Source organism: Tenrec ecaudatus, chromosome 14 (assembly GCF_050624435.1).
Source record: "Tenrec ecaudatus isolate mTenEca1 chromosome 14, mTenEca1.hap1, whole genome shotgun sequence".
NCBI lineage: Eukaryota > Metazoa > Chordata > Mammalia > Afrosoricida > Tenrecidae > Tenrec > Tenrec ecaudatus.
Genome location: NC_134543.1, coordinates 46,875,236 through 46,898,072, shown reverse-complemented (window position 1 = coordinate 46,898,072; position 22,837 = coordinate 46,875,236). Strand labels below are relative to the sequence as shown.

The 22,837-nt window shown below is 40.2% G+C and overlaps 1 protein-coding gene across 1 annotated transcript in view; it reads left to right on the top strand.

Moving 5' to 3' along the window:
• The first annotated feature begins 1,161 nt into the window (after window positions 1–1,161).
• ACTR10 (actin related protein 10) overlaps window positions 1,162–22,837 on the top strand; it is a 35,184-nt gene continuing 13,508 nt past the window's right edge. Inside the window, exons 1-10 of the mRNA XM_075530750.1 lie at window positions 1,162–1,360; window positions 6,237–6,309; window positions 7,247–7,329; window positions 8,123–8,231; window positions 12,039–12,146; window positions 13,988–14,055; window positions 14,339–14,418; window positions 15,324–15,359; window positions 19,675–19,754; window positions 19,835–19,908. Of these exons, the coding sequence (XP_075386865.1) occupies window positions 1,284–1,360; window positions 6,237–6,309; window positions 7,247–7,329; window positions 8,123–8,231; window positions 12,039–12,146; window positions 13,988–14,055; window positions 14,339–14,418; window positions 15,324–15,359; window positions 19,675–19,754; window positions 19,835–19,908 (788 nt within the window). The 5' untranslated portion in view covers window positions 1,162–1,283. The remainder of the gene's footprint in view (window positions 1,361–6,236; window positions 6,310–7,246; window positions 7,330–8,122; window positions 8,232–12,038; window positions 12,147–13,987; window positions 14,056–14,338; window positions 14,419–15,323; window positions 15,360–19,674; window positions 19,755–19,834; window positions 19,909–22,837) is intronic.

Genomic DNA, 22,837 nt, shown 5'->3' with positions numbered 1-22,837 from the left:
AGTGAGGATTTCTGTTTATACCCTCTGACCCTATGAAGCCCCATGATTAATCTTTTCCTATCATATCTCTAACTTTATCCTTTTACCTCCTGCAACTAGCTTTCAGGAAGATCATCGATCATTGAATTTTACTAATATCTCATTGTCCACGTTTGTGCACTGCTCAGTCTTTTTGCTTATTATAGAAAGACCTCATCCATTGTACGGAGGTCCCAGCATCTACAGAAGATAGACATCCTGAGGGGAAACAAGTCACTCCTTTCCTACAGTCATAGAACAAGTCATGGACCGTGCACGGAACAGTACTTTTTGTGGGCAACTTCTGCAGAAATACAATTGGTGAAATTTTACAGTGCCCAAAGTCCACTATGAGAAAATTCCTATTGTGTGAGCATCCCATCCTGGCACAGACAGTAACTTCTGAGATTACACAGCCCCTCGGCTTCAGTGTGAACAGGAACCTTTAGTTCAAAGTTCTTGCCTCTAAACCACCTTGACAAATCGAAGATAGAGGTATTCGCAGACCGTTTTCATTGCTTTTGGACGGAAATAAAAACTTGCACAAAGACTGCCAAATAAAGTCTCTACGTAGGGGTTCCCATTTCACAACTGTCAGCAATACAGGTTTTGAAATAATAAAGCCATATCCTGCGGGGCGTGGGGGGGGGAAACGTAGGAAAAGTTATGTCATCCCTCCGAGTTCAGGTTCCATGTACGTAAAATGATACCACTAGTCTCGGTATTTCGTGCGCAGATTAAATGACAGGCAAAGCAGCTGGCAGAGAATAAAGGCGGAGTAAATGTTACCCCGAATCAAAGCCTCTGAACCTATTTCACTTCCCAGCTGCCGCAGAGATGAGGTCACTCCGGAGCCCAGCGCCGCAGAGCCGTCCGACGTCCAGCTCCGCGTCCCCAGAGGGCGCCTCCGGCGGCGAGGACCCCAGGGGAGGCGGCCCCGCCCCTCCCGGGTGTCGGCCCCGCCCCTCGCGGGCGTCCCGCGCGCCTGCCCTCTTTCGAAGCTGCCCGGCGCACTCACAGCAGCCGTGGCGGGCGCTTTTCTCTCCATGTTTCCCAAGATGGAAACGCCTGCAAGGATTTGGGGGTCAACTCGGAAACAGGCAGAGTCTGAGACAGCCCCGACCTAGAGCGCCGCGTCCGCGCAAGGCCCCCGCCGCCGCCCGCGCGCCGAGCCCCGGACCCAGACCCGCCCCCGAGAGCCCCGGCCGGTAGGCCCTCGGCTCTGCGCTGTTCCTCTCGTCCTCACCGCCCACCTCTTCCGCGCCATGCCGCTGTACGAGGGCCTGGGGAGCGGCGGAGAGAAGACGGCAGTCGTGATAGACCTGGGAGAGGCTTTTACCAAGTGAGTGACGCGGCGCAGCCTGCAGTCGGCCCGCCCGAGGGGAGGGCGGGCAACCGAGCCCCAAGGTCCCCTTTACAGACCCGCCCGGGACAAACTGTAAATTGCCCTTGACCCCCGCCCCCCGCAATATAAAGATGTGTGGACGTGGGTGGTCGCGACTCGTCCGCAGAGTCGCTTCCCACCTTGGCTACCTCCCAGACCGAACAGACCCTTAGGGTCATTCGTGCTGAAGAGGACGGTGATGACCCAGACCCGGTTTGACCTGGGCTTGTCAGATTAGGCAGACGGCAACCTAGTTGTAAGGCTCGTTGAAGATCACCGTGTTTAACCATCTAGTGGAGCCTCTGTAGGTGCTGGCGATGCAAATATGGTTAGGGCTGGGCCTTTTCAAGAGTAGGCAGTCAAATTAGGAAGACTTAACGCATAAACAAAGAGGGGAAACCCTGTAGGTAAGACTTTAGAGATCGTTCGTTGGCACCCCAAACCCATAGATGAGGAAAATTAACCTATAACGTGCAGCATGTAAACACTGGCGTAAACAAACCGACAAAACCCCCATTGCCCATGAGCCGATTCTGACTCAGTGACCGAATCTAGGAATTCGGAGGCTGTAAATCATTATGGGGGGCAGATAAAACTGCTCTTTCTCCCACAGAGCAGCAGGCGGGTTTGGTCTGCAGACTTTTCAGTTAGCTGGTCAGTGCCAACCCAACAATGCCATCAGGGCGTCTTTAAAATGGTGGGTCTCAACCTTTTGGATGTCACAGATCCCTTTCAGAGCTAGGTGAAAACAACAATATTTACACACAATGTAAGGGGTTTATTGGCCATCATACTCAGTCTGTATGCTGAGCAAAACATTGAGAAATTGGATTATATGGATAAAAACAAGGCATCACCATTGGAGGAAAGCTCATTAACAACCTGCACTGTTCAGATGACATAACCTTGCATACTGAAAGTGAAGAGAACTTGAAGCACTTAGTAATGAATATCAAAGAATACAGCTTTCAATGTGGGTTACAATTCAGTATAAAGAAGAAAAGAATCCTCCCAATGGTCCAGTAGCTAAAACCATGATAAACAGAAAAGATCTGAGTTATCAAGGATTTCATTTTATTTGGATCCACAATCTACTCGCAGAAGGCAGCTGTCAGGAAAGCAAACAATGTATTGCATTGAACAAATCTGCACAAAACTTCCTTAAAGAATTAAAGAGCAAAGATATCACTTTGAGGATTCAGATGAGCCTCACCCAGGAGGTGGTATTTTTACTGACCTCATAAGTATGTGAAACTCGAACAATGAATTTTAATAAACACCAGAAAAGAACCGATGCGTTTGAATTATGATGTTAGTGAAGAATATTGAAATTACCATGGATTTCCAGAGCAGAAACAAATCTGCCTTGAAGAAAATACAGCTAGAATGTCCCATGGTCGGCCTTCCCCTCCCTGGGTGCAACAGGGGAGATCATTCCCTGGAGGACAGGAGCATCCTCGGTAGAGTAGAAAGAGGACAGAGGAAGATTGATTGATAGACACAGTGGCTGCAACCATGGGCTCATTCATAACAGTTGATTGAGCAGTGTTTCTAATGTACACAGTGGCACTAAGTGGGGACTGGACAGCACCTAACAACTATAATGGGTCTTCACTGGCCCTTGGACCAGCACAAGGCGTAAAAGAGAGGAAAGTGACACTGAGTTTGAAAAATACCCCCTACTATTTGCTGTTTGTTTCTAATCAGTGCTGGCTAGTTGATTTGCAGCCTCCTGGATTACAAAGTAGAACTGCTTCATAGGAACTCATTAGCAGACAATTTCATGACAGCATATTGCTGGGCCTATCTTCCTTACTGCCAGCCGGCTGTCAAGTGACCTTACAGGACAGAGTATGTGAGGTCCAGCCTCACGACCAAAAGGGTCTTGAGGAGTGGCCGTGTAATTGAGGGAAAATAGACAAAGCATGCAGGGTGCTTACCTTTCCAGAAGTTAGGGACAAGAAAGAGTGAGTGTATTCTCCAACAGACTTCCATGGTCTTAGGGCATGCAGGCCCTGTCAATCACACATGGAAAAGGTGGGCAGTATCTTAACCTTGGATTTCCCTGAACTCACTGAGGGAGTAACCCAAGACCAGTATCCAGGACAGGCAGAGGGCAGTGCGACAGTCCGTCAAGTGAGAACACTAGGATTTTGTTTGTTCTTAGAGATAGGTAGCTTTCAGCAGCATTAGAGAGCAGCCATGTGCTTGTAAGAGGCATCTTAAAGTAGTAGTATTATGGGGAAGAGGGGCATTGTGGGGATAATTTTTCATATGGAGAATGTGACTGGGAGTCATCTCTACCTCACAAATGTGAAGTGAAGTCTTCCCTCCACCAGAATCTACCTTCCAGACTCTTATTTATGAGCCTAGAGAATTTGGCCGCATATATTCTCTTCCCAGTTTTCAGTTTCCCATAAGAGTAGAACTGCTCGCTAACCTTTGAGAACATGTAAATCTTCACAGGTGCAAACAGCATCATCTTTCTCCCACAGAATGGCTGGTAGGTTTGAATCCTTGATCTTGCAGCTAGTTAGTAGCCCAATGTTTAACCCACTAATCAAAACAGCTTATTTAAAATTGGATGCCAGGTACCTAGAAATGGATTGCAACTAGTCCAGAGTTTATGATACTCTTACTTTTCTGTGCAATGCTCTTGTTCATTTCTTTATCCCATCCAAGTATTTATTAACCAGGCCCAACCCTGCTTAGCTTCCAAGATCAGACAAGAGCAGGCGCGTTCGGGGTGGTATGGCTGTAGACAATTTCTTCATTTTTAATGGTATGATATATACTTAGAAGCAAGCATCTAAAGATTAATTATTTTGACTATCATTGAGAAAGAAGCTCTTGGACAGGAAGGTAATTATTGAGAAAGACATGAGTGTGATAAGATGAATATCTGAAGTAAATGGAACTGACTAGTGGATTGCATCTTGGTTTCCCAAGGGGACACTAGTGCAATAAACAAGGAGGTGCTGTAGGTTTAAGTGTTGGGCTGTGAACTCCAAGGTGGGTGCTTCAAATCCACCAACCTCGCCTCCCGAGAACGATGAGGCTGTATGTTGCTAGAAATATTTGTAGTCCAAAGGGTCAATTGAGTCAGAATCAACTCAATGACAGTGAGTTTTGTTTTGCTAACCAAAAGGTTGCTATTTTGAGTCCACCCAAAAGCTCTTTAGAAAAAATGCCTGCTACTTTGCAAATCTGGCTAGACCAGAGGATGTACACTGGTACAGATAGGAACCAGAAACACAGGGGATCCAGCACGGATGATCTCTATAGGACCTGTGGTGTGAGTGGCGATACTGGGAACATAGAGGGAGGATGGGTTGGAAAGGGGGACCCGATTACAAGGATCTACTTGTGGCCTCCTCCCTGGGGGGTGGACAACAGATAAGTGGGTGAAGGGAGACATCGGACAGGGCAAGATATGACAAAATAATAATTTATAAATCATCAAGGGTTCATGAGGGGGGAGGGAGGGGAAAAATGACCTGATGCCAGGAACTTAAGTGGAAAGCAAATGTTTTGAGAATGATGAGGGCAACAAATGTACAAATGTGCTTTACACAATTGATGTATGTATGGATTGTGATAAGAGTTGTATGAACCCCTAATAAAATGATTAATAAATTTAAAAAAATACAAAAAAGGGAAAATGCCTGTTAAGCTACTTTAAGAAAATCAGCAATTGAAGCTTTACTTAGACAAACATGGAGTCACTATGCATTATAATCAGCTTAATGGACGTTAACAAAAAACAACAGTCCCTTCAGAAGAAAGTTTGTGGAAACGCGCAACTAGAAGAACTGCAGGGTACTGGCCACTGCCACCAACTGTCCTGAAAGAGATCACATCAGAAGGTCCTGGGTAAATTAGGGAAATGTCTAACAAAACTCAAAATCATTAAAAGTCCAGGCTTGCCGGTCAGATAGAGACAAGGCCCCTGAGACGATGGTCCTTGGTCATCTTTCAGGTCTGGACGTGGACTCACCCCAAGGCTGAATTTTTTAACCCAACAACAGACAGGTTTTTAAGGGGAACAGCAGCACTAGGGCAGTACACATGCCTTAGAACCATTTGCCACCAAGAGGTCAGTGTTAACCTAAGGACAGAGATCAGAAAGGTTAGGAAAGAAGGAAGAATGGAGACAGGGCGAGAGTGGGATAAGTGATGCTACATTGTGAAATTGCAGCCGATGCCATGAACCAAAATGTGCATGCACTGTTGAATGGGAAGCACCTGCCTGGAAAGGGTTGCCCAGTTCATGATACAAAAAGGTTGCTGGGGAAATTCCATTGTCTTGTCATTACATTTTCCCTTAAACGTTTTAAAGGCCTCCTATTGCACAAAGAAAAGGACATGCAGTAAGGAGCACTTCTGTGGAGCGAGCAGGGGACTGTGCCAGCGGTGAGCTTTGGGCTGCTGTGTGCAAGGCCCGAGGCTCGCTCCGGCCCACCGGGTGTTTTGCAGGAGAGTGATAAGGTTACTCGCTTCCACAGAGACTTAAAAGCCTCGGAAACTTTACACAGCGTCACTGTCAGGTGGAATTGACTTACTGGTGGTGGGTATGGTTTTTGTCTAATTTCTTTGTTAAAAGTGGAGGGAAGTAGTTGTTAGCCTAAAATGCTCCATAATTGTGTCCTTCCATACACAATTGTGAGGAGAGAATGCTGACTTGCTAACTGTTTTCTCTCTGTGAGCCCATCTGAGATGTTTCCTAATGTTTCTCTGATCACTGTTTTGAAACAAACGCAGAAAAACCTGCTTCTATAAGAAATATTTAGAAAGAATCTTAAATAAAATATTTCAATTTTCTAATTATTTGCAGGTGTGGATTTGCTGGAGAAACTAGTCCAAGATGTATAATTCCTAGTACAATAAAAAGAACTGGGCTGCCTAAGGTATGTTTTTTATCAAATTAGCAAAATAGATGCCGCTTTGTAAAATAGCTTAAACTTTAGCTAAGAATGATTAGAACATTGCTGGATATAATGGCCCATTTCTAGGACACATTTTGGTCTTATTTCGCATCCCATATTTGTGTTTTAATTGTACAGTTTTTGGTAAATGTATCAAGTTGTTAGATAATCTCTACCTAATGTCCATTTTATAGTTAGTCTGCATCACCTCCACCTCCCCACCCCCAGCCACCTCTGATCTACTGTTCCTTTCGATAGGGTGGCCAATCACACACTATCGAGAGAAAAAAGTTCTCCGTGGTAAAATGCTTTCACAAGTGGGTGTTGTTAAGTGCCATCAGGGTGGTTTTGATTGACAGTGACCCGCTGTGCAACAGGACGACACTGCCCCGGGCTGCGCCATCCTCCCAGCGGCCATGCTGGATCCCCGTGTTAACATAGACTGTGCCAGTCTCTCATGTCTCCGCCCTTTTACCGTGTCATTTATGATCTCTTTTCCTGGGACTGGTCTATGACAGTAACTATAAACTATGTGTAATAGCTATAAAATAATTTTAAGATTGGCTATCAGACACTGAGCTAAGATTGGAATATTTGAGGGCACCTTTCTAGGGAATTAGTGTTTTTTTAATCAATGCTTATTGCTTTTCGTAGTAACATCAAATTGGTAAATCACACAGAGGAAACTCAGATGATCACAGCTCTTTCCTTCCTGTGGACACACCTTTTTCCCTTCAAACCAAAATAATTCCCTTCCTTTAAACATGCTAGTTATTAAGGATTACTAATTTAAAAGGTTAATTTTGCATTTTCCTAGTATAAATTGCCTTTGAATTATTAACGAAGCATATAATGATAAAATAAGCATATTTAGCTTATCTTATTAATATAAATTAATGCATCCTTTTAAAATTTACAGCCTATTAAAGTTGTTCAGTATAATGTCAACACAGAAGAATTATATTCCTACCTGAAGGAATTCATCCACATCCTGTATTTCAGGTAAGATGCTGTCTCTTTTGTTTAGCTTTTGTGATTAGGTAGATTTTCCAAATGCCAGTCATAGTGATAATTGATTGTATTATATCTGATGCAAAAAAGTTAAGTTAGCTTCTATTGTCATTTTTATTTTCAACCTTTTAAAAACTCTATTTGAAAGACTTGAAAACTGGTGAGCATAAGACAATTGAGAAAAGAAATCAAATGAATATTAACAAAGGGAGTTAGATAATTAAATTACTGTATATCCATACAGTGAAATACAGCTCAGCCATTTAAAAAAAATAAAGAGTTCTGCATATGCACTGATAAAGAAAGATGTCTCCAGTGTTCTGTTCAGTGAAAACAGTGGGCAGAGTAGCTTGTCTGCTGGGGACGCCTGCTATTATTTGTGCACATCTACACAAATGGAAGCTTTTACGAACTGCTACCAGGGGTAATTTCGGGGTAGTAGGATTACAAAGTACTTTCTAAGTTTAAAATCTGTAATTGCAATCCTGTGAGCAAGTTACCTTTGTAAACTGAGAAAAGAGATGAGAGTTTTGTAATGGTTCTGGAGGGTAATTTTAGTAGCTGTCGCTGAAATTTTCTGAAGCAAGTGAATTGATAAGATGTAAAGTGTCTGGCACAGTGTGTGCACATAGTAGGAGGTCAGAAACACTGTTACCGTCTGACGGTCATAAAGATGTGTCTTTGTCATAAAGCTTCATGAACTAAGCTACAGTTTCTCTAGCCTAGTCTAATAGCATTGTTTGCCAAAATGTATTTGTTACTTTTCAAACCTGTGTATTTTTAGGCATCTGTTGGTGAATCCCAGGGACCGCCGAGTTGTGCTTGTCGAGTCAGTGTTATGTCCCTCCCACTTCAGAGAGACGCTTGCCCGGGTTCTCTTCAAATATTTTGAGGTACCTGATTGTAAACCAAACGAATAGCATGTTTCAGAAAAGCAACAGTCTCTGTTTTTAAGGAGTTTCTTCTCTCAACAGCAGTGGTTCTCAACCTTCCAAATGGCGCTACCCTTTCACACAGTTCCTCATGTGGTGGTGACCCCCCAACCATAAAATTATTTTCGTTGCTACTTCATCACTGTAATTTTGCTACTGTGATGAATTAGGCGGTCCCTGTGAAAGGGTTATTTTACCCCCAAAGGGGTCACATCCCACAGGTTGAGAACTGCTGCTTCAGAGGCTCTCAGGGCTAAATTTAAACGTTCTCCTTTTGTTGGCTTTATTGTTTATCTATCTTTGGGGGGGAACCAAATGACAGAGTAGCCTGAAGTCTGTTTACACTGGCAATTTATTTCATTTATTTGCCTAAGCGTAGTTATTTTCATTCTTTTTTTTCTTTGTATCCTACCTTTATTAATATTCTTTTTTTAATCATTTTATTAGGGGCTCACACAACTCCCACCACAATCCACACACACCTCAACTGTGCAAAGCACATCTGCACACTCATTGCGCCCATCACTCCCAAAACACTTGCTCTCCATCCAAGCCCCGGGCATCAGGTCCTCATTTTTCCCCCTCCCTCACCACTGCCCCCTCCCTCATGAACCCTTGATTGATTGATTATTTATTTATTGATTTTTTTATTTGATACCCTCCCCCACCCTGCCGCACAGACCCCTGATAATTTGTAAATTACTATTTTGTCATATCTTGCCCTGTCCAACGTCTCCCTTCACCCACTTTTTGTTGTCCATCCCCCAGGGAGGTGGTCACATGTAGATCCCTGGAATCGGTTCCCCCTTTCCAACCCACCCTCCCTCTACGTTCCCAGTATCGCCACTCACACCACCAGTCCCGAAGGGATTATCCGCCCTGGATTCCCTGTGTTTCCAGTTCCTGTCTGTACCAGTGTACATCCTTTGGTCTAGCCAGACTTGCAAGGTAGAATTGGGGTCATGATAGTGGGGGCGTGGGGGAGGAAGCATTTAGGAACTAAAGGAAAGCTGTATTTTTCGTCATTGCTACATTGCACCTTGACTTGCTCGTCTCCTCCCCGAGACCCCTCTGCAAGGGGATCTCCAGTGGCCTACAAATGGGCTTTGGGTCTCCACTCCGCACTCCCACTGTCATTCACTATGGTAAGATTTTTTGTTCTGATGATGCCTGATACCTGATCCCTTTGACACCTTGTGATCGTGGTGTGCTTCCTCCAGGTGGACCATAGTGCTTCTGAGCTAGATGGCTGCCTGTCCACCTTAGTATTTTATCTAATACAGATATCTCTCTGGTGTTTCTGTTATTTACTTATTTTAATGTAGATTTTTCTATTGGGATATTTTTTCAGAATTATTACTATATTGTTGGTTTTTTTTCAGAATATTTGTATATTCTGTACCCTGGAATTTATGATGGGGATGAAGTGCCAATAAAACTGTTTTTTAAAAAAGGAACTTAAGATGCATTTCCCCCAGGTTTTCTTAGTTTCTGTTGTCTAGTCATATTGACCGTTTTGAATCTTTAAAACTGATAAGAACAAATACTATACTCTGTCTTAGCTAAAAACTTCGGAAAAGGATTGGTTGTTCCGAGCACTGTAATATTACTATTTGTTAGGTGCAATTGGGTTTAGCACAGAGTCGAACTGTCATGGGGCTTCCCAGGCTGGGATCTCCAGGAACAGATCCCAGGGCGTGTCTCCAGAGCAGCAGCTGGCCAGTTCAGACCACTGATTGAGCTCTGAGCAGCCTAGTGCTTAACCCTCGAGCCACAGAGCGCCTTGTTTGTAGCTTTCATTTTATAGGAGTCAAGATTTTTCTAAGGACCGAGATTATGATTTAAGACTTTTATATTTAAAGTAAGGCTTGGGTCGTTATTTATTTTGTAAAGTCTTCCTTACAAATTTAACATTTTTCTGCAAGGTAACAGGAAAATTATATAAAATGCATATAATATATAACAAATAAGCATATATAAATGGGTTTTATACATTCTTCTGGACTCAAAGTATACTGATGTCATTTAGCCAAAAATCACAATGTATTGAAGAGTTAGGGGCACTTAATATTCCTAAATTACAGTTTTGTAGAATAGGTGCATAAAACAGATTGTATATCTTTTTTTAATTTACTAATGTCACATCATTAGGAATTTCTGTAAGTTACATTTGTTTGCGATAGAAGTAACACAACAAAATAAGACATATCGGCTCTTAACTTGAATAAAATAGCTGACTCTTTTTTTATACTTTCTTAGTGTTAGTTGCTATTAAACCGTATCTTTTAGCAGTCCCTAGGTGGTGCAAAATGACAACTAACCAAAAGGTTGACAGTTGAACCCCACCTAGGAGACAGACCTGACAATATGCTTTCGAAAGGCCCAGCCTTGACAGCCATAGGAGGCAGTTAAGCTCTGCACACCTGGGCTCACCATGCCTTGGCATTGACTCACAACAAAGAATGTTCCTTGTTATTGTCGGGAGCCTTTTTTCTTGTATCTGATCAGAACCTGCAATAACTACAGAGATAAGAAAAATGACCTTTCTTTTGTCTGCCATTGGGTCAAACATTTGCCTGATACTGTACAAAAGGTGATAAATTGTCACTGAAAAAGCCACAGAACCGCTAAAGAGTTTTGTTAGGTTAAGGGGCAATTTAACTTGACTTCTCTATTATGTTTTAAAAATACAGTGCATGTTACAGATCTTGTGAATAATGACAAGAATGCTAACTGTGTTTTCATTTTGATGATAAAGGAACTTGTCTTTTTTAACAGCTTCATTTGAATTTTTCTGGACCTCTTTTTAAAATTCCTGGCTATTTTCCTCTCCAAAAGGAACATAACAAGAATTAGTCAAAAATAATTTGTAATTGCCATTCAGAGTGAAAACACTTGGCTTAAGAATGTTTATATTAAAAAAAAAAAGAATGTTTATATTTGGGGAGCCAATCACAGTGATTAACATATAACCCCTCTCCCCAGGGTCACGAACAACAAAAAAGTGTGAAGGGAGACAGCGATCTGTGCAAGATATGAAAATAAAAATAATTTACAAATTATCAAGGGCTTATAAGGGGGGGAATGAGCCTATACCAAGGGCTTGAGTAAAAAGAAAATGTTTGAAAAGCATGATGGTAATATACCTTATATACTCATGTATAAGCTGAGTTTTTCAGCACATTTTTAATGCAGTTTTTGTGGTAAAATTAGATGCCTTGGCTGATATTCAGGTTGGCTTATACTCGAGTATATACGGTATGTACAAATTGCTTGATACAATGGATGTATGTTTTGTTATAGAGCTGTAAGAGCCTCTGATAATGATCTATTAAAATTTTTTAAAAGAACGTTTATATTTATAGTATTTTTTTATTATTACATACATTCAAATTGCTCTGTGAGCTTGTTGTTTAATATAGTGCCATAACATGGGACTGGACACTAGCATAACGAAGCATAATGCGACCAGGGATGTTTTCCTATGCATATAACTCAGTAGCATCCAGTCAATGGCCAGCTCATAACAGGCTTCAGGACAGGGTAGAAGGACCCCCGTGGGTTTCCAAAGCTGTCGTTTGTTATGGGGGTAGAACGCCTCATCTTTCTCCTGAGCGACAGCTGGTCGTTTCAAACTGCTGACCTTGTGGTTAACAGCCCAGTGCATGACCACTGCCCCACCAGAGCTGTCTTCATATACATGTAGCATTTGAAATGTAAGCATAATCACGGTCTGATGCTCATTTTGTTATTGTTGCTGTTTTCTAGGTTCCATCTGTCTTACTTGCTCCAAGTCATTTAATGGCTCTTCTGACCCTGGGGATTAACTCTGCCATGGTCCTGGATTGTGGATATAGGGAAAGCCTGGTGTTACCTGTATCTTTTATGTCAGTCAGACAAATCTGCAGTTTTCACTCAAGTTCTACTTAATTACACGTAGTTTTATTGCAACAAACTGTTTTTGGATTACCTGGAATTATGTGGGAAAAGTTTGCAGGATTGTGAGACATAAATTTAGGCGTTGTAGAAATTATTGTTATGATTTGTTCTCCGTATATACTGTTGAGTGAGACCTCCTGAATATTATGTTCAGGTTTTCAGAGGAACATCAGCATGTTTGGGACGTGACAAAGAAGTAGACGAGTGTAGTCTAATTCTAAAGAAAAGATTGTACAAAATGGGGAAATTGTTACAAGAGCTGTAAGATCTTTTAATAAAATATATAGATCATTTAAAAGTTGAAACATTTCAAATGTCTAATAGTGGTAATGAAAATGATATTTGGAAATAATCATGATAAAAATGAAAAAAAGTGAAGAAATTTTAGTCAAATAAAATTAAAATTTAATGACACCATGAAGTCTGCCTTCAAATGGCGGGCGGACTCTCTGGAAAAGTGCCTTGTGGTGGCAGGTAGATAGCATGGGGACAGAACAGCACAGGCCTGGCGAGCATGGCTCTGGGAGCCAAGTACATACGTAAATGAAAAAGTCAGAGTTGGGCCTCTCCTTTGGTGCATGATGCTGACTTAACCTCTCTGCCATCCATTTCCTGTGTACAGAATGGCAATTTTAATTGTCCCACCTCACAGGAGTGCTTTACGGTTGAGTGAAGTAATCTCTTTGAAGTATTTAGTCCAGCACCTGGCCCATAGTCCTTGCTCATTAAGGATTATAGTTTTTATATCATTCACCATAAGAAAGAATTTCCCAATGATTCACACTGAGCTAGAATTAAATTAGTATAAGCTGGTACATTCCTTACCATTAGAAGCATTAAAATAGAGTGTAGGTAATTGCTTCTTAGGAGTTTTGTAGTGACTGTTGCTTCATTGAAGAGGAGATCAAATACCTCTTGCAATTTTAGATTCTGCATGTGTATTTCATTAATGAGAAGACATTCTTGGGGAATAAAGTCAAGAATCACTAGCTTCTAAGAAACTGTTACATTACTGCTTTTTAATGTAGAAAGAACTCTATAATTAATCTTAACAATAACCTGTCAGCATAGGCATTATTCCCTTCATTAAATAAATAGAAAGTTAAAAGTTGTGTTACATAGCCCAAGGCCATGTAAGTGTAGACAGGATCTGATCCCATGTTTGTCTCTAAAGTTGATACTCTTACAATATATTTTATTATTTATAAACATTGTACTTTATACGGTACCAACCAAAATACTATGGGTGACAAGGTCATAACCCCAATTGTGAAAAGGCAACATGGCATCTATCCACTTGCTCTGTACTATTCTGTAGAAATAAAATAAAAACTTTTTAATTGCAATAAAAATTGCACTTTAACCATGTAATTTTTAAATTAATATACTTTAAAGTATACATGTTTAATATTTTACTTATATTAGAAATAATTATTACAGTATTTCAGAAAATCCTGAGATGTTTTACAGAATGCTTTTTGTATTAAGTCTAAGTCCAATGTGTTGACTATTAAAACAAATTCCATTTCACGCTAGCCATGTGTTTAAGCACTCAGCAGCCACTTACCACTTGTGGCAAGTTCATTAGACATCCTTGCTCCAATGAATTATGTGTGTATGTTTTTAAAATCTATTTTCATCAAAGACGATAAAGACTTGATTTTTCAATTCTTAAAAAAATAAGAATTTGCGACAGAGCCGACTTAAGACTCAAGAACGGAACAATGCTATAGAAAATGCATTTGTCTTTGAGTGTAATAGCCTTGACTACCATATAGATCTATGAAGGAATCCCAGTCTTGAATTGTTGGGGTGCACTACCCCTAGGAGGAAAAGCTCTTCACAAGTAAGTTTCCTGGGACTTCACACATTTTCTTTACCTGCCCCACAAAAGCAGATGCAGTTTGATTTTTTTTTTTTTACTTAAATCAGGGGAGGGTGTTACATAAGGACATTTTTTTTCCATTTCTCATTAGCCTTTACTGTATTCATATATTGAGGATAAGATAGTCTTTATTTAAGCCATCATATATAGTAAGGAGATATCAATAATATTGTTCAGTATTAAACTAAGAGTAGTTACCAGTACAATATTTTCGTTCCAGCAATTTCATTTGTTTTCATTTTAGGGAATTGGAAGCTCAACTCTTGGAACAATGTACTGTTGACACAAGTGCTGCTAAAGAACAAAGCCTTCCCTCCGTGATGGGTAAAATTCCTTCAGTCTGTTTAAAGTAGTTTCTACAGACTCCGTCACCTTTAGTTCATTCTTTACTCTTGTGCAACTCCGAGCAGCCCCATAGGACAGTAGACTAGGCTCCATGGGAGTTCAGAGACTGTACAGAAACACACAGCCTCCGGTGCTCCGACAGAGCATCTGGTTGGGTTCGGATGGCTGACATTAGGGTTAGCAGCCTGACATAATACACTGTGCCACCTAAGCTCCATACCCACTGCATAGTAACAGCGGCTTAAAAATTTTTGTTTAAAAAAAATCTTAATTTGAATCTTGACATTTCGGGCAACAAATATCACTTAACATTAGGAACATAATGCGCACTAATCAGGGATTCTCTACATTGCATAGGGTTCTTTGAATAGGTCCTGCTCATTCATTTTAAAATGTGACCCTTACACGGAAGAAAAGAGTCTGCATGTGATCCTTTTTAAAATAAGGTTAGTACATTACAGCCATTTGTTAGCACAAAACAGATAAGCATATTTGGAATATCACTTTTTATAAAAGAAAAATAATCTCTCTTTAAGCTATATTATATATATATATTCTTCTAAGTACTTGTCACACTGTAACCAGAAACCCAATTTATGGTATAAAATATTATCTTAGTAGATTTCTTCCTAATAACAACTCGTTTCAGATTTTAGTGAGCTTGTGTTTGCAAAGTTTACACATTGAGGGTATCCTGCAGCACTTGGGCTTATTTGGCTTTAACTTTATACTTTGCCTTGGCTTTAAATAATAAATGCCTTCCCTAAAACATTTAATTTTTCTGCATGGCTTTTTTTCATATTATAGTAATTATATATTTTACTTTTGTCAAAATGGAAATGCGATGGCAAATTAATAGATCATTTGTGAAAATTGTCTTTTAGGTGCAGTTCCAGAAGGTGTCCTAGAGGACATTAAAGGTAAATCTTTATCTTTTTTTTTTTTAATCATTTTATTGGGGGCTCGTACAATTCTCACAATCTACACATCCATCCATCGTGTCAAGCACATATGTACATTTGTTGCCATCATCATTCTCAAAATATTTGCCTTCTACTTGAGCCCTTGATATCAACTCCTCATTTTTCCCCTCCCTCCCAAATCTTTAAGTTTCCAACTTTGTCCTTTCATCTTGAGTTAGTGTAGTCGATATGTTTCTACGTTCATTTTTATGTTGCCTAGAGAGAGAGAGATAGGCTCGCACATACCGTGGCGATCCTGTAGGACAGGCAGAACTGCCCCTGTGGCTTTTCAAGACTGTAACTTTGAGAGTAAAGTCTTGCCTTTCTCCCCTGGAACTGGCTAGTGAATTTGAACTGCTGACCTTGGGGATTGAAGCCAAATGTGTAATCAATATGTCACCAGGACCCCTATCTTCCTACGTAAAATCTTCTAAATATTTAATATATAGGTTATGAAATAATATAAATAACTTTGATTTTTATTCAGACCAATAGAAACACTTGGCATTATCTATGATGTGTTAAAAGAGTATCTCAAAAATACATAAAGTATACTGGGCTACTAAGGAACTGAAATTTTCCTAGTATAAAATAGCAATTAAATTGTTTATGTATATGGGAACTGCAGAACACTTCGTTGTGTTCCAAGGGTGATGTGTTGGGCTGCTAAGCATAGACTCAGCCATTTGAAGCCACTAGCTGCTCCAGGAGGAAGACAGCCTTACACTCCCGTAAAGAATGACAGTCTTAGAAACCCTGTCCCACAGGGTCATGGCGAGTCAGTGTCAAGTGAGTTCATTGTGCTCATGCGGACTCTTCTGTACATGGATCAAGAGGAAGTTGCGCAAATAGAGTAAGGGAATGCGGCATGGTTTAAAATCAAGAAAGGTGTGTGTCACAGTTGTATCCTCACCCTCCTTATTCAGTCTGTTTGCTGAGAAAAGAATCAGAGAAGCTGAGTTAGAAGAAGAATGTGGCCTCAAGATTGGAGGAATGCTTATTAACACTGTAATATGCAAATGACACAATCTTGCCTGTTGCAAGTGAGGAGAACTTGACACACTTGGTGATGAAGATCAACAATTGCAGCCTTCAATATGGATTATAGCTCAATATGAAGAAAACCCAAATCCTCCCAACTGAGCCAGTATGTAACATTACGATAACTGGAGAAAAAATTGAAGTTGTGAAGGATTTTATCTTGCCTAGATCCATGATCATTCCTCATAGATGCAGCAGTCAAGAGACCAAATGGTGCATTGCTTTGAGGAAATCTGCTGCACAAGACCTCTTCACAGTGTTGAAGAGCAAGGATGCCACTTTGAGACTAAGATGTGCCTGATTCAAGCTGTGGTGTTTTCAGTCAGTTGCCTCATATGCATGTGAAAGTCAGACACTGAAGAAGGGACACCACAGAAGAGTCGATGCATTTGAATTATGGTGCTGGTGAGGAATATTGAAGTTTCATGGACTGCGAAAAGACAAATCTGTCTTGGAAGAAGTACAGCAAGAATGCTCCTTAGAAGCACATACTTTGAACGTGTTGTCAGGAGAGACCAATCCTTAGGAAAGGGCATCATGCTTGGCCAAGTAGAGGGGCAGCAGGAAAGAAGGAAGGCCCTTGAAGAGGTGGATTGCAACAGTGGGCTCACACATACCAAGTCTGAGGACGCGTAGGACCAGACAGTGTTTCCTTCTGTTTTACTAGGTTTGCTGAGAATTGGAGTCAACGGCACCTAACAACAATATTATTGATAAGATTGTAGGAAAATGTATATGAAAGGATTGTAAACTATTCTAGAAAGTAACTTGGCATTGAAAGTGAAATGAAGATGGTTGAATGAAGTTTGGTAATTTCATAATAAGGAATGCCAAGTAACTATAAAAGAGAAGGAACTACATTTATTGACTTAGAAGGCTGTCCCTAAAGTTAATAAGGAAGTGAGTTACTGAATAATATTTGCAGTGTGATCCCATTTATGTTAAAATGTCAACTATTTTAAAATTTTTAAGTGTTCTTTATCTGATCTTGAATGTTTAATTCAGTCATTTTGATTGCTTTTAATAAGTATACTGACCTCTGCCAAGTAGGCTCCGTGTTTATCTTTTCAATAGTTAGAAGGACTTGCATACAATGTAAACGGCATGCCTACTCTTCACTTATGGCATGGGTAGCTTTCCGAGACCAAGTTGCTATGTCAAATCAGTGTTCTGTGACTTGCGGACCATGTCCCGTCAGGCACTGTGGTGGGAGTGCAGGTGGTGCAGTGGGCATCCTTTACCTCTCACATCTTCCCCACCACTGTAGAATGGTAGTGGTAGTGTTTGGGTATTTCCACCAGCCCTCTCTCTACCCACTGCTTCCTGGTACTTTCAGTGGGCAAGAACCCCATTCCCCCTCTGCCTTTCACCTCCCACTGCCTCTCCTGCGTAAGGACTTCACTTGTCCCACATATAGGTCCCTTCTTTCCCCACCCCTCCCACCAGCCTCCCTGGCATCTTCAGTCCCATGCTTATCTTCCCTGATTGCCTGTGACCTTGCATTGTCCCACTGTTATGTCCTGTGGTCTTCCCTCCATGGATATTCCCCAAGACTTGTTGACACATGGGAGAAGGCTTTCCACAGCCAAGCAGCCACCATCCTAGCATGGCCTGGTTGTCACCAAGGTCTTCGGTGTATTGGTGGGGTGGCCCATATAGAGATCACTGGGTTTATCCTTGAGACCTGAATCATTTGAGGCAGTGCCTGGGAATTTCTTCAACGTTTTCATAAATGCCAAATATCAGATAAGAAAATAGTTGCTAAGTGAGGAATAGGTGTGTGAGTAGATTTATCTCAGCTAGACATGTCGCTCAGTGTCTTGCAGATGGTAAATTCTGTCTTAACAAGTGTACTTTATATTCATGAAAGAAATTAATTTTCTATACACAATTAATACGTTTAACAAGAAATTAAAGTTGTAGATTGATTGAATTTAACCAATTTTATCTCTAGTTTTAAAAAATGATTCCCTATTTCCTTATTTCTAAAAAGAATTTGGAAAAAAGAATTTCAAGTAACTTGTTGTGTACCACTCAACAGATGAAAAAACCTTGAATAAATGTTTAAAGGTTGAAGAAACAAAATTTTAAAATCTAATATAGAAGGAAATTTTGAGTGTTACTACAACTAAGAGCAACATTAGCTTTGTCTTCTAACCCACTAAGATTTTAAAAAAAAACTAGCTAAAGTAGTTTCTCAAGGTGGGTGGTACTACCCACTTTGGGGTACACTGGAATGATCCAGGGGACCTGAAAAAGAAACCTACACGTTACCCTATATTATTGACTATTGAACAAAAATTTTTCAATGCCAGTGTGTCCTGAGTCACTCCCCCCCACCTCCCGTGAGGAGAGGACAGTAGGCCAATTAAGCAAGGGAACTTAGGAGCTAGAGAAAGTGATGGATAATAACTGTATTTTTAAACAAAATTGGTGATCAGAAATGTAAAACCCCTACCTCATTCATAATTTTAAAATTGTTTAAAACAAATAACAAAACCCTCACTGCCCTGGAGTTGATTCCAACTCACAGTGCCCCTTGTAGAGTTTCCAAACTGGTAAACCTCTCCAGGAACGGACAGCCTCGTCTTTTCCCTATGGAGTGGCTGGTGTATTTGAACCACTGACCTTGTGGTTAACAGTCCAGTGCTTACCCAACAGAACCTGGATGGATGGATAGTTAGGTATTAATAAATTTGATTAAGGAAACATGCAGTTCAATTAAAATAGCTATATTTTCAAGGTTCTAACTTTTATTTTAAATATGGGACTCTTTAGACAAGAAATAGCAAACAATGTAATAATTTTCTCAAAGGTGCTTTTATTTTAATGTAATTGAAACCTCTTCAGTGAATAAAGACAGCAACCTTTTATTTGTGAATAGTCATAAGCCTACTGTCCTTTTTTTGTGTGTGTGAAACTAATTTATAAAATAAGATTTAAAAGAGGTAGCATTATTAATATTTGAATACAGAGTAATTTATATTTCTTATATTCAAATTGGAGTAATGCCTAAAAAACAAAATGGGAAGATTTCTTCAAATTACATCTTTCTCAAGATAACTCTGTTCCAGTTTTTATAGTGCAAATAAATACAGGTTCCTTGCTTCTTGGAGTACCAGTAGTTTTTACTAAGCATGTCCTCTTGAATGGGATTGTTTTAACTGGGATATTTTTGACTACTCAATCTCCAAGCATAACGCAATCCCCTTTTTCTGCCTTTCTTTTTAAGTCCGCACTTGCTTTGTAAGTGATCTGAAGCGTGGACTAAATATCCAAGCAGCAAAATTTAACATTGATGGGAAAACTGAGGTAAGTTAAAAATACAGGTATATTGCTTTGGGTGATGTAATGACAAATGTGGATTTAAACTTAGGATATTTTTATTTCAGCGTCCCACACCACCCCCGGATGTTGACTACCCATTAGACGGGGAGAAGATTTTACATGTCCTAGGATCCATCAGGTGAGACTTTAATCTGTTAGGAGCCAAATTACAAACTGAAGTCTCTGCCTTTTAAAAAATTTTGTGTTAGGTTTTACTTTAGTATTACTGATTTAATAATTATGGTGGAAAAATTAAGCCTTATGAGAACTAATTCAGTTAATAAAACCATTCATTCCATGAACTGGAGCAGGGAATATGGTATTTTAATATAACGGTCAGCAAAATTTTTATGAAAAAGACCAGAATGTGAATATCTTTGAGATCCATGCTGTAACTAGCACCGAAACCAACAGTAGATGTATGTAAATGAATAAGCTAAGTGTGTTCCAATAAAATTAATGTACAAAAATCGGGCAGTGGGCTGGACTTGGCTCATTCCATAATTTTCTAGTTCCTACTTAGTTTCTCTTGTAGCAAGATTGTATTGTTCCAAATAAACTCAGTCTTTAAGATCCATTAATAAAAAATACCAAAAAAAGATCCATTAGTAAATACCTTATTTATTCTAATTATCCATCATAAGCTAAGGTGACCAGAATTTAACATTGGTAAAGCGGGACACCAATGGGACACCATTGGTGAAACAAATATCCTGGTGAAATAGCCACATGGAAGCCGAAAACCATATACCCTAGCTTGTCGTGCATTCTTTCCAAAAATCAGGACTTTTTAAAAATGCCACGGGATGCGGGGGAAAGTTGTTAAAAATCGGATGTCTGGTCACCTTATCATAAGCTACTATATATATGCCTATATAATAGCATGTATAAGCTATTACATATATGGTGTGTGTATATATAAATGTATACACACACCTACATTCTATTGGGAACAGGATAATTTTTTTATATATATCAGCTTTTTAATTTTTTATCTATGAAATTATAAAATCAGAACATGCACAGAAAAAATTGTAATATAATGAAAGTTCTGTAAAAGTGTAAGATAATTAATATAAAGATTGTTTTAAAAACCACCAAACCCACTGCCATCGAGACAGTTCTGACTCAGCAATCCTATTGAACAGAATAGAACTGCCCTTTAGGGTTTCCAAGGCTGTAAATCTTCTCCCCCCCTCCCCCCCGGTCATTTTATTGGGAGCTCTTACCGATATTATAACAATCCATAATTCAATTAAATCGGGCATACTTGTACAATTGCTGCCACCATCACTTTCACAACATTTTCTTCTTGCACTCTTTGGTGTCAGCTCCCCTTTGTCCTCTCCCTCCTAGGAACCCTTATTATTATTCCCGTCTATACGATAAGCCGGGTTTTTCAGCACAGTTTTTGTGGTAAAATTAGGTTCCTCGACTGATACTCGGGTTGGCTTGTGCTCAAGTATATACAGGATATATGATTCTTCCCCTATCTTACACTATTGAATATATCTATTGACCTGCAATTCTGTTATTAGTTCCCCCCAGCGGGATTGCACAATCCCCCCCCCCCCGCCCCTCTCTCTTCTGTACCTTCAGGGGATCATTACGCCTATTACTGTCTCTGAAGAGTCTGGCTGTCTTGGATTCCATGCATTGAATGATCTTAATAATACAAGTGGACATATGCAGGTCTAACAAGATTAATGAGGTGAAACTAAGACCATAATGGTAAGGGGAGGAAATATTAAAGAACTAGAGGATAGTTATGTGTTCATCAGTGCTATACTATACCCTGGATATATCATCCCTTCTGTGAGGGACTGTCCAATTATCTTACAGGTGGGTTTTGGGTCTCCTCTTAGTCCATGCTCCTTGTCACTTTGCTCATTTTTGAGCTACTGATACCTATCCCTGTGAACACCTCATGCACCCAGGCTGGTGTGCTTCGTGCTTGCGGACTCTGTTGCTTCCCTGCTAGATGGCTCCTTGTTCAACTTCAAGCCTTTAAGACCCTAGATACTGTAACTTGTAATAGCTGGGCATCATCAGCTTTCTTCACCACATTTGCTTTTGCATCCATTTTGTTTTTATTGATCCTTTTGGGAATGTGAGTATCATACATTGCCACATTATTACAACAAAGAATTCTTGTATTGAGGTAAGATTTAAGTAGAGGCCCAAAGTCCATCTGCTTCCTTTCTGAATTTACATATATATACAAATCCATCCATATTTATATATTTGTGTATTCTAATCTATTTATACATATATATCTATAATTTTTACTCTATTGTTCTTTCCTAGTTTTCTTTGTTCCTTCCTCCTGCCCACTATCATGTTTACTCATCATTCACCTCTCAGTAATTCTTCACAGATACATTTCAATTGATTGCACACAACCAGTAACGCTACACACTCCTCACCATCAATTTTGGATCCTTTATTATACCCCTGTCCGTGTTGTTATTGGTTCACCAATCCCCACCTCCCCCTCTTCCATACCCCCCTAACCATCAGTCCCATTGCTGTCTCCTTGGAATTGCTTACCCTGCCTGTCTTATATAGATAAACAGCAAAAGAAAAAAACCTGTTGCCTAACCCAGAGTCGGTGAGTATCTCTCCGTTAAATAGCGAGTGGATTTCATCTCGAAATCTCTGATCCTTGTTGCATTTTTCCTGTGTATGGGGTGAGGTAAGGGTCTTGTTTCATTCTTCTCCAGGTTGGTAATCCAGTTTTTCCAGCTCCGTTTGTTAAAAGGAGCATCTGCTTCCCATTTGATTTTTTTTTTAGCCCTTTTCAAAGATCAGCTGTCTATAGGATACTGTGTTTATGTTTATTTCTGGTTTTCTGTTCTTATCCATTGGTCTGAGGGTCTGTCGTTTTACCAGTACCCTGCTGTTTTGGCAACTGTGACAGTGGGATAAATTGTAGTCAGGTAAAACAAGCCAGCCCACTTTCTTCTTCTTGAGTCTGCCAGCTCTGGGCTTCTTCCCTTTCCATAAGAAGGTGGTAGTCAGTTTTTCCATTTCTTTGAAAAATGATGCAGGTATTTGCATGGGGAGTG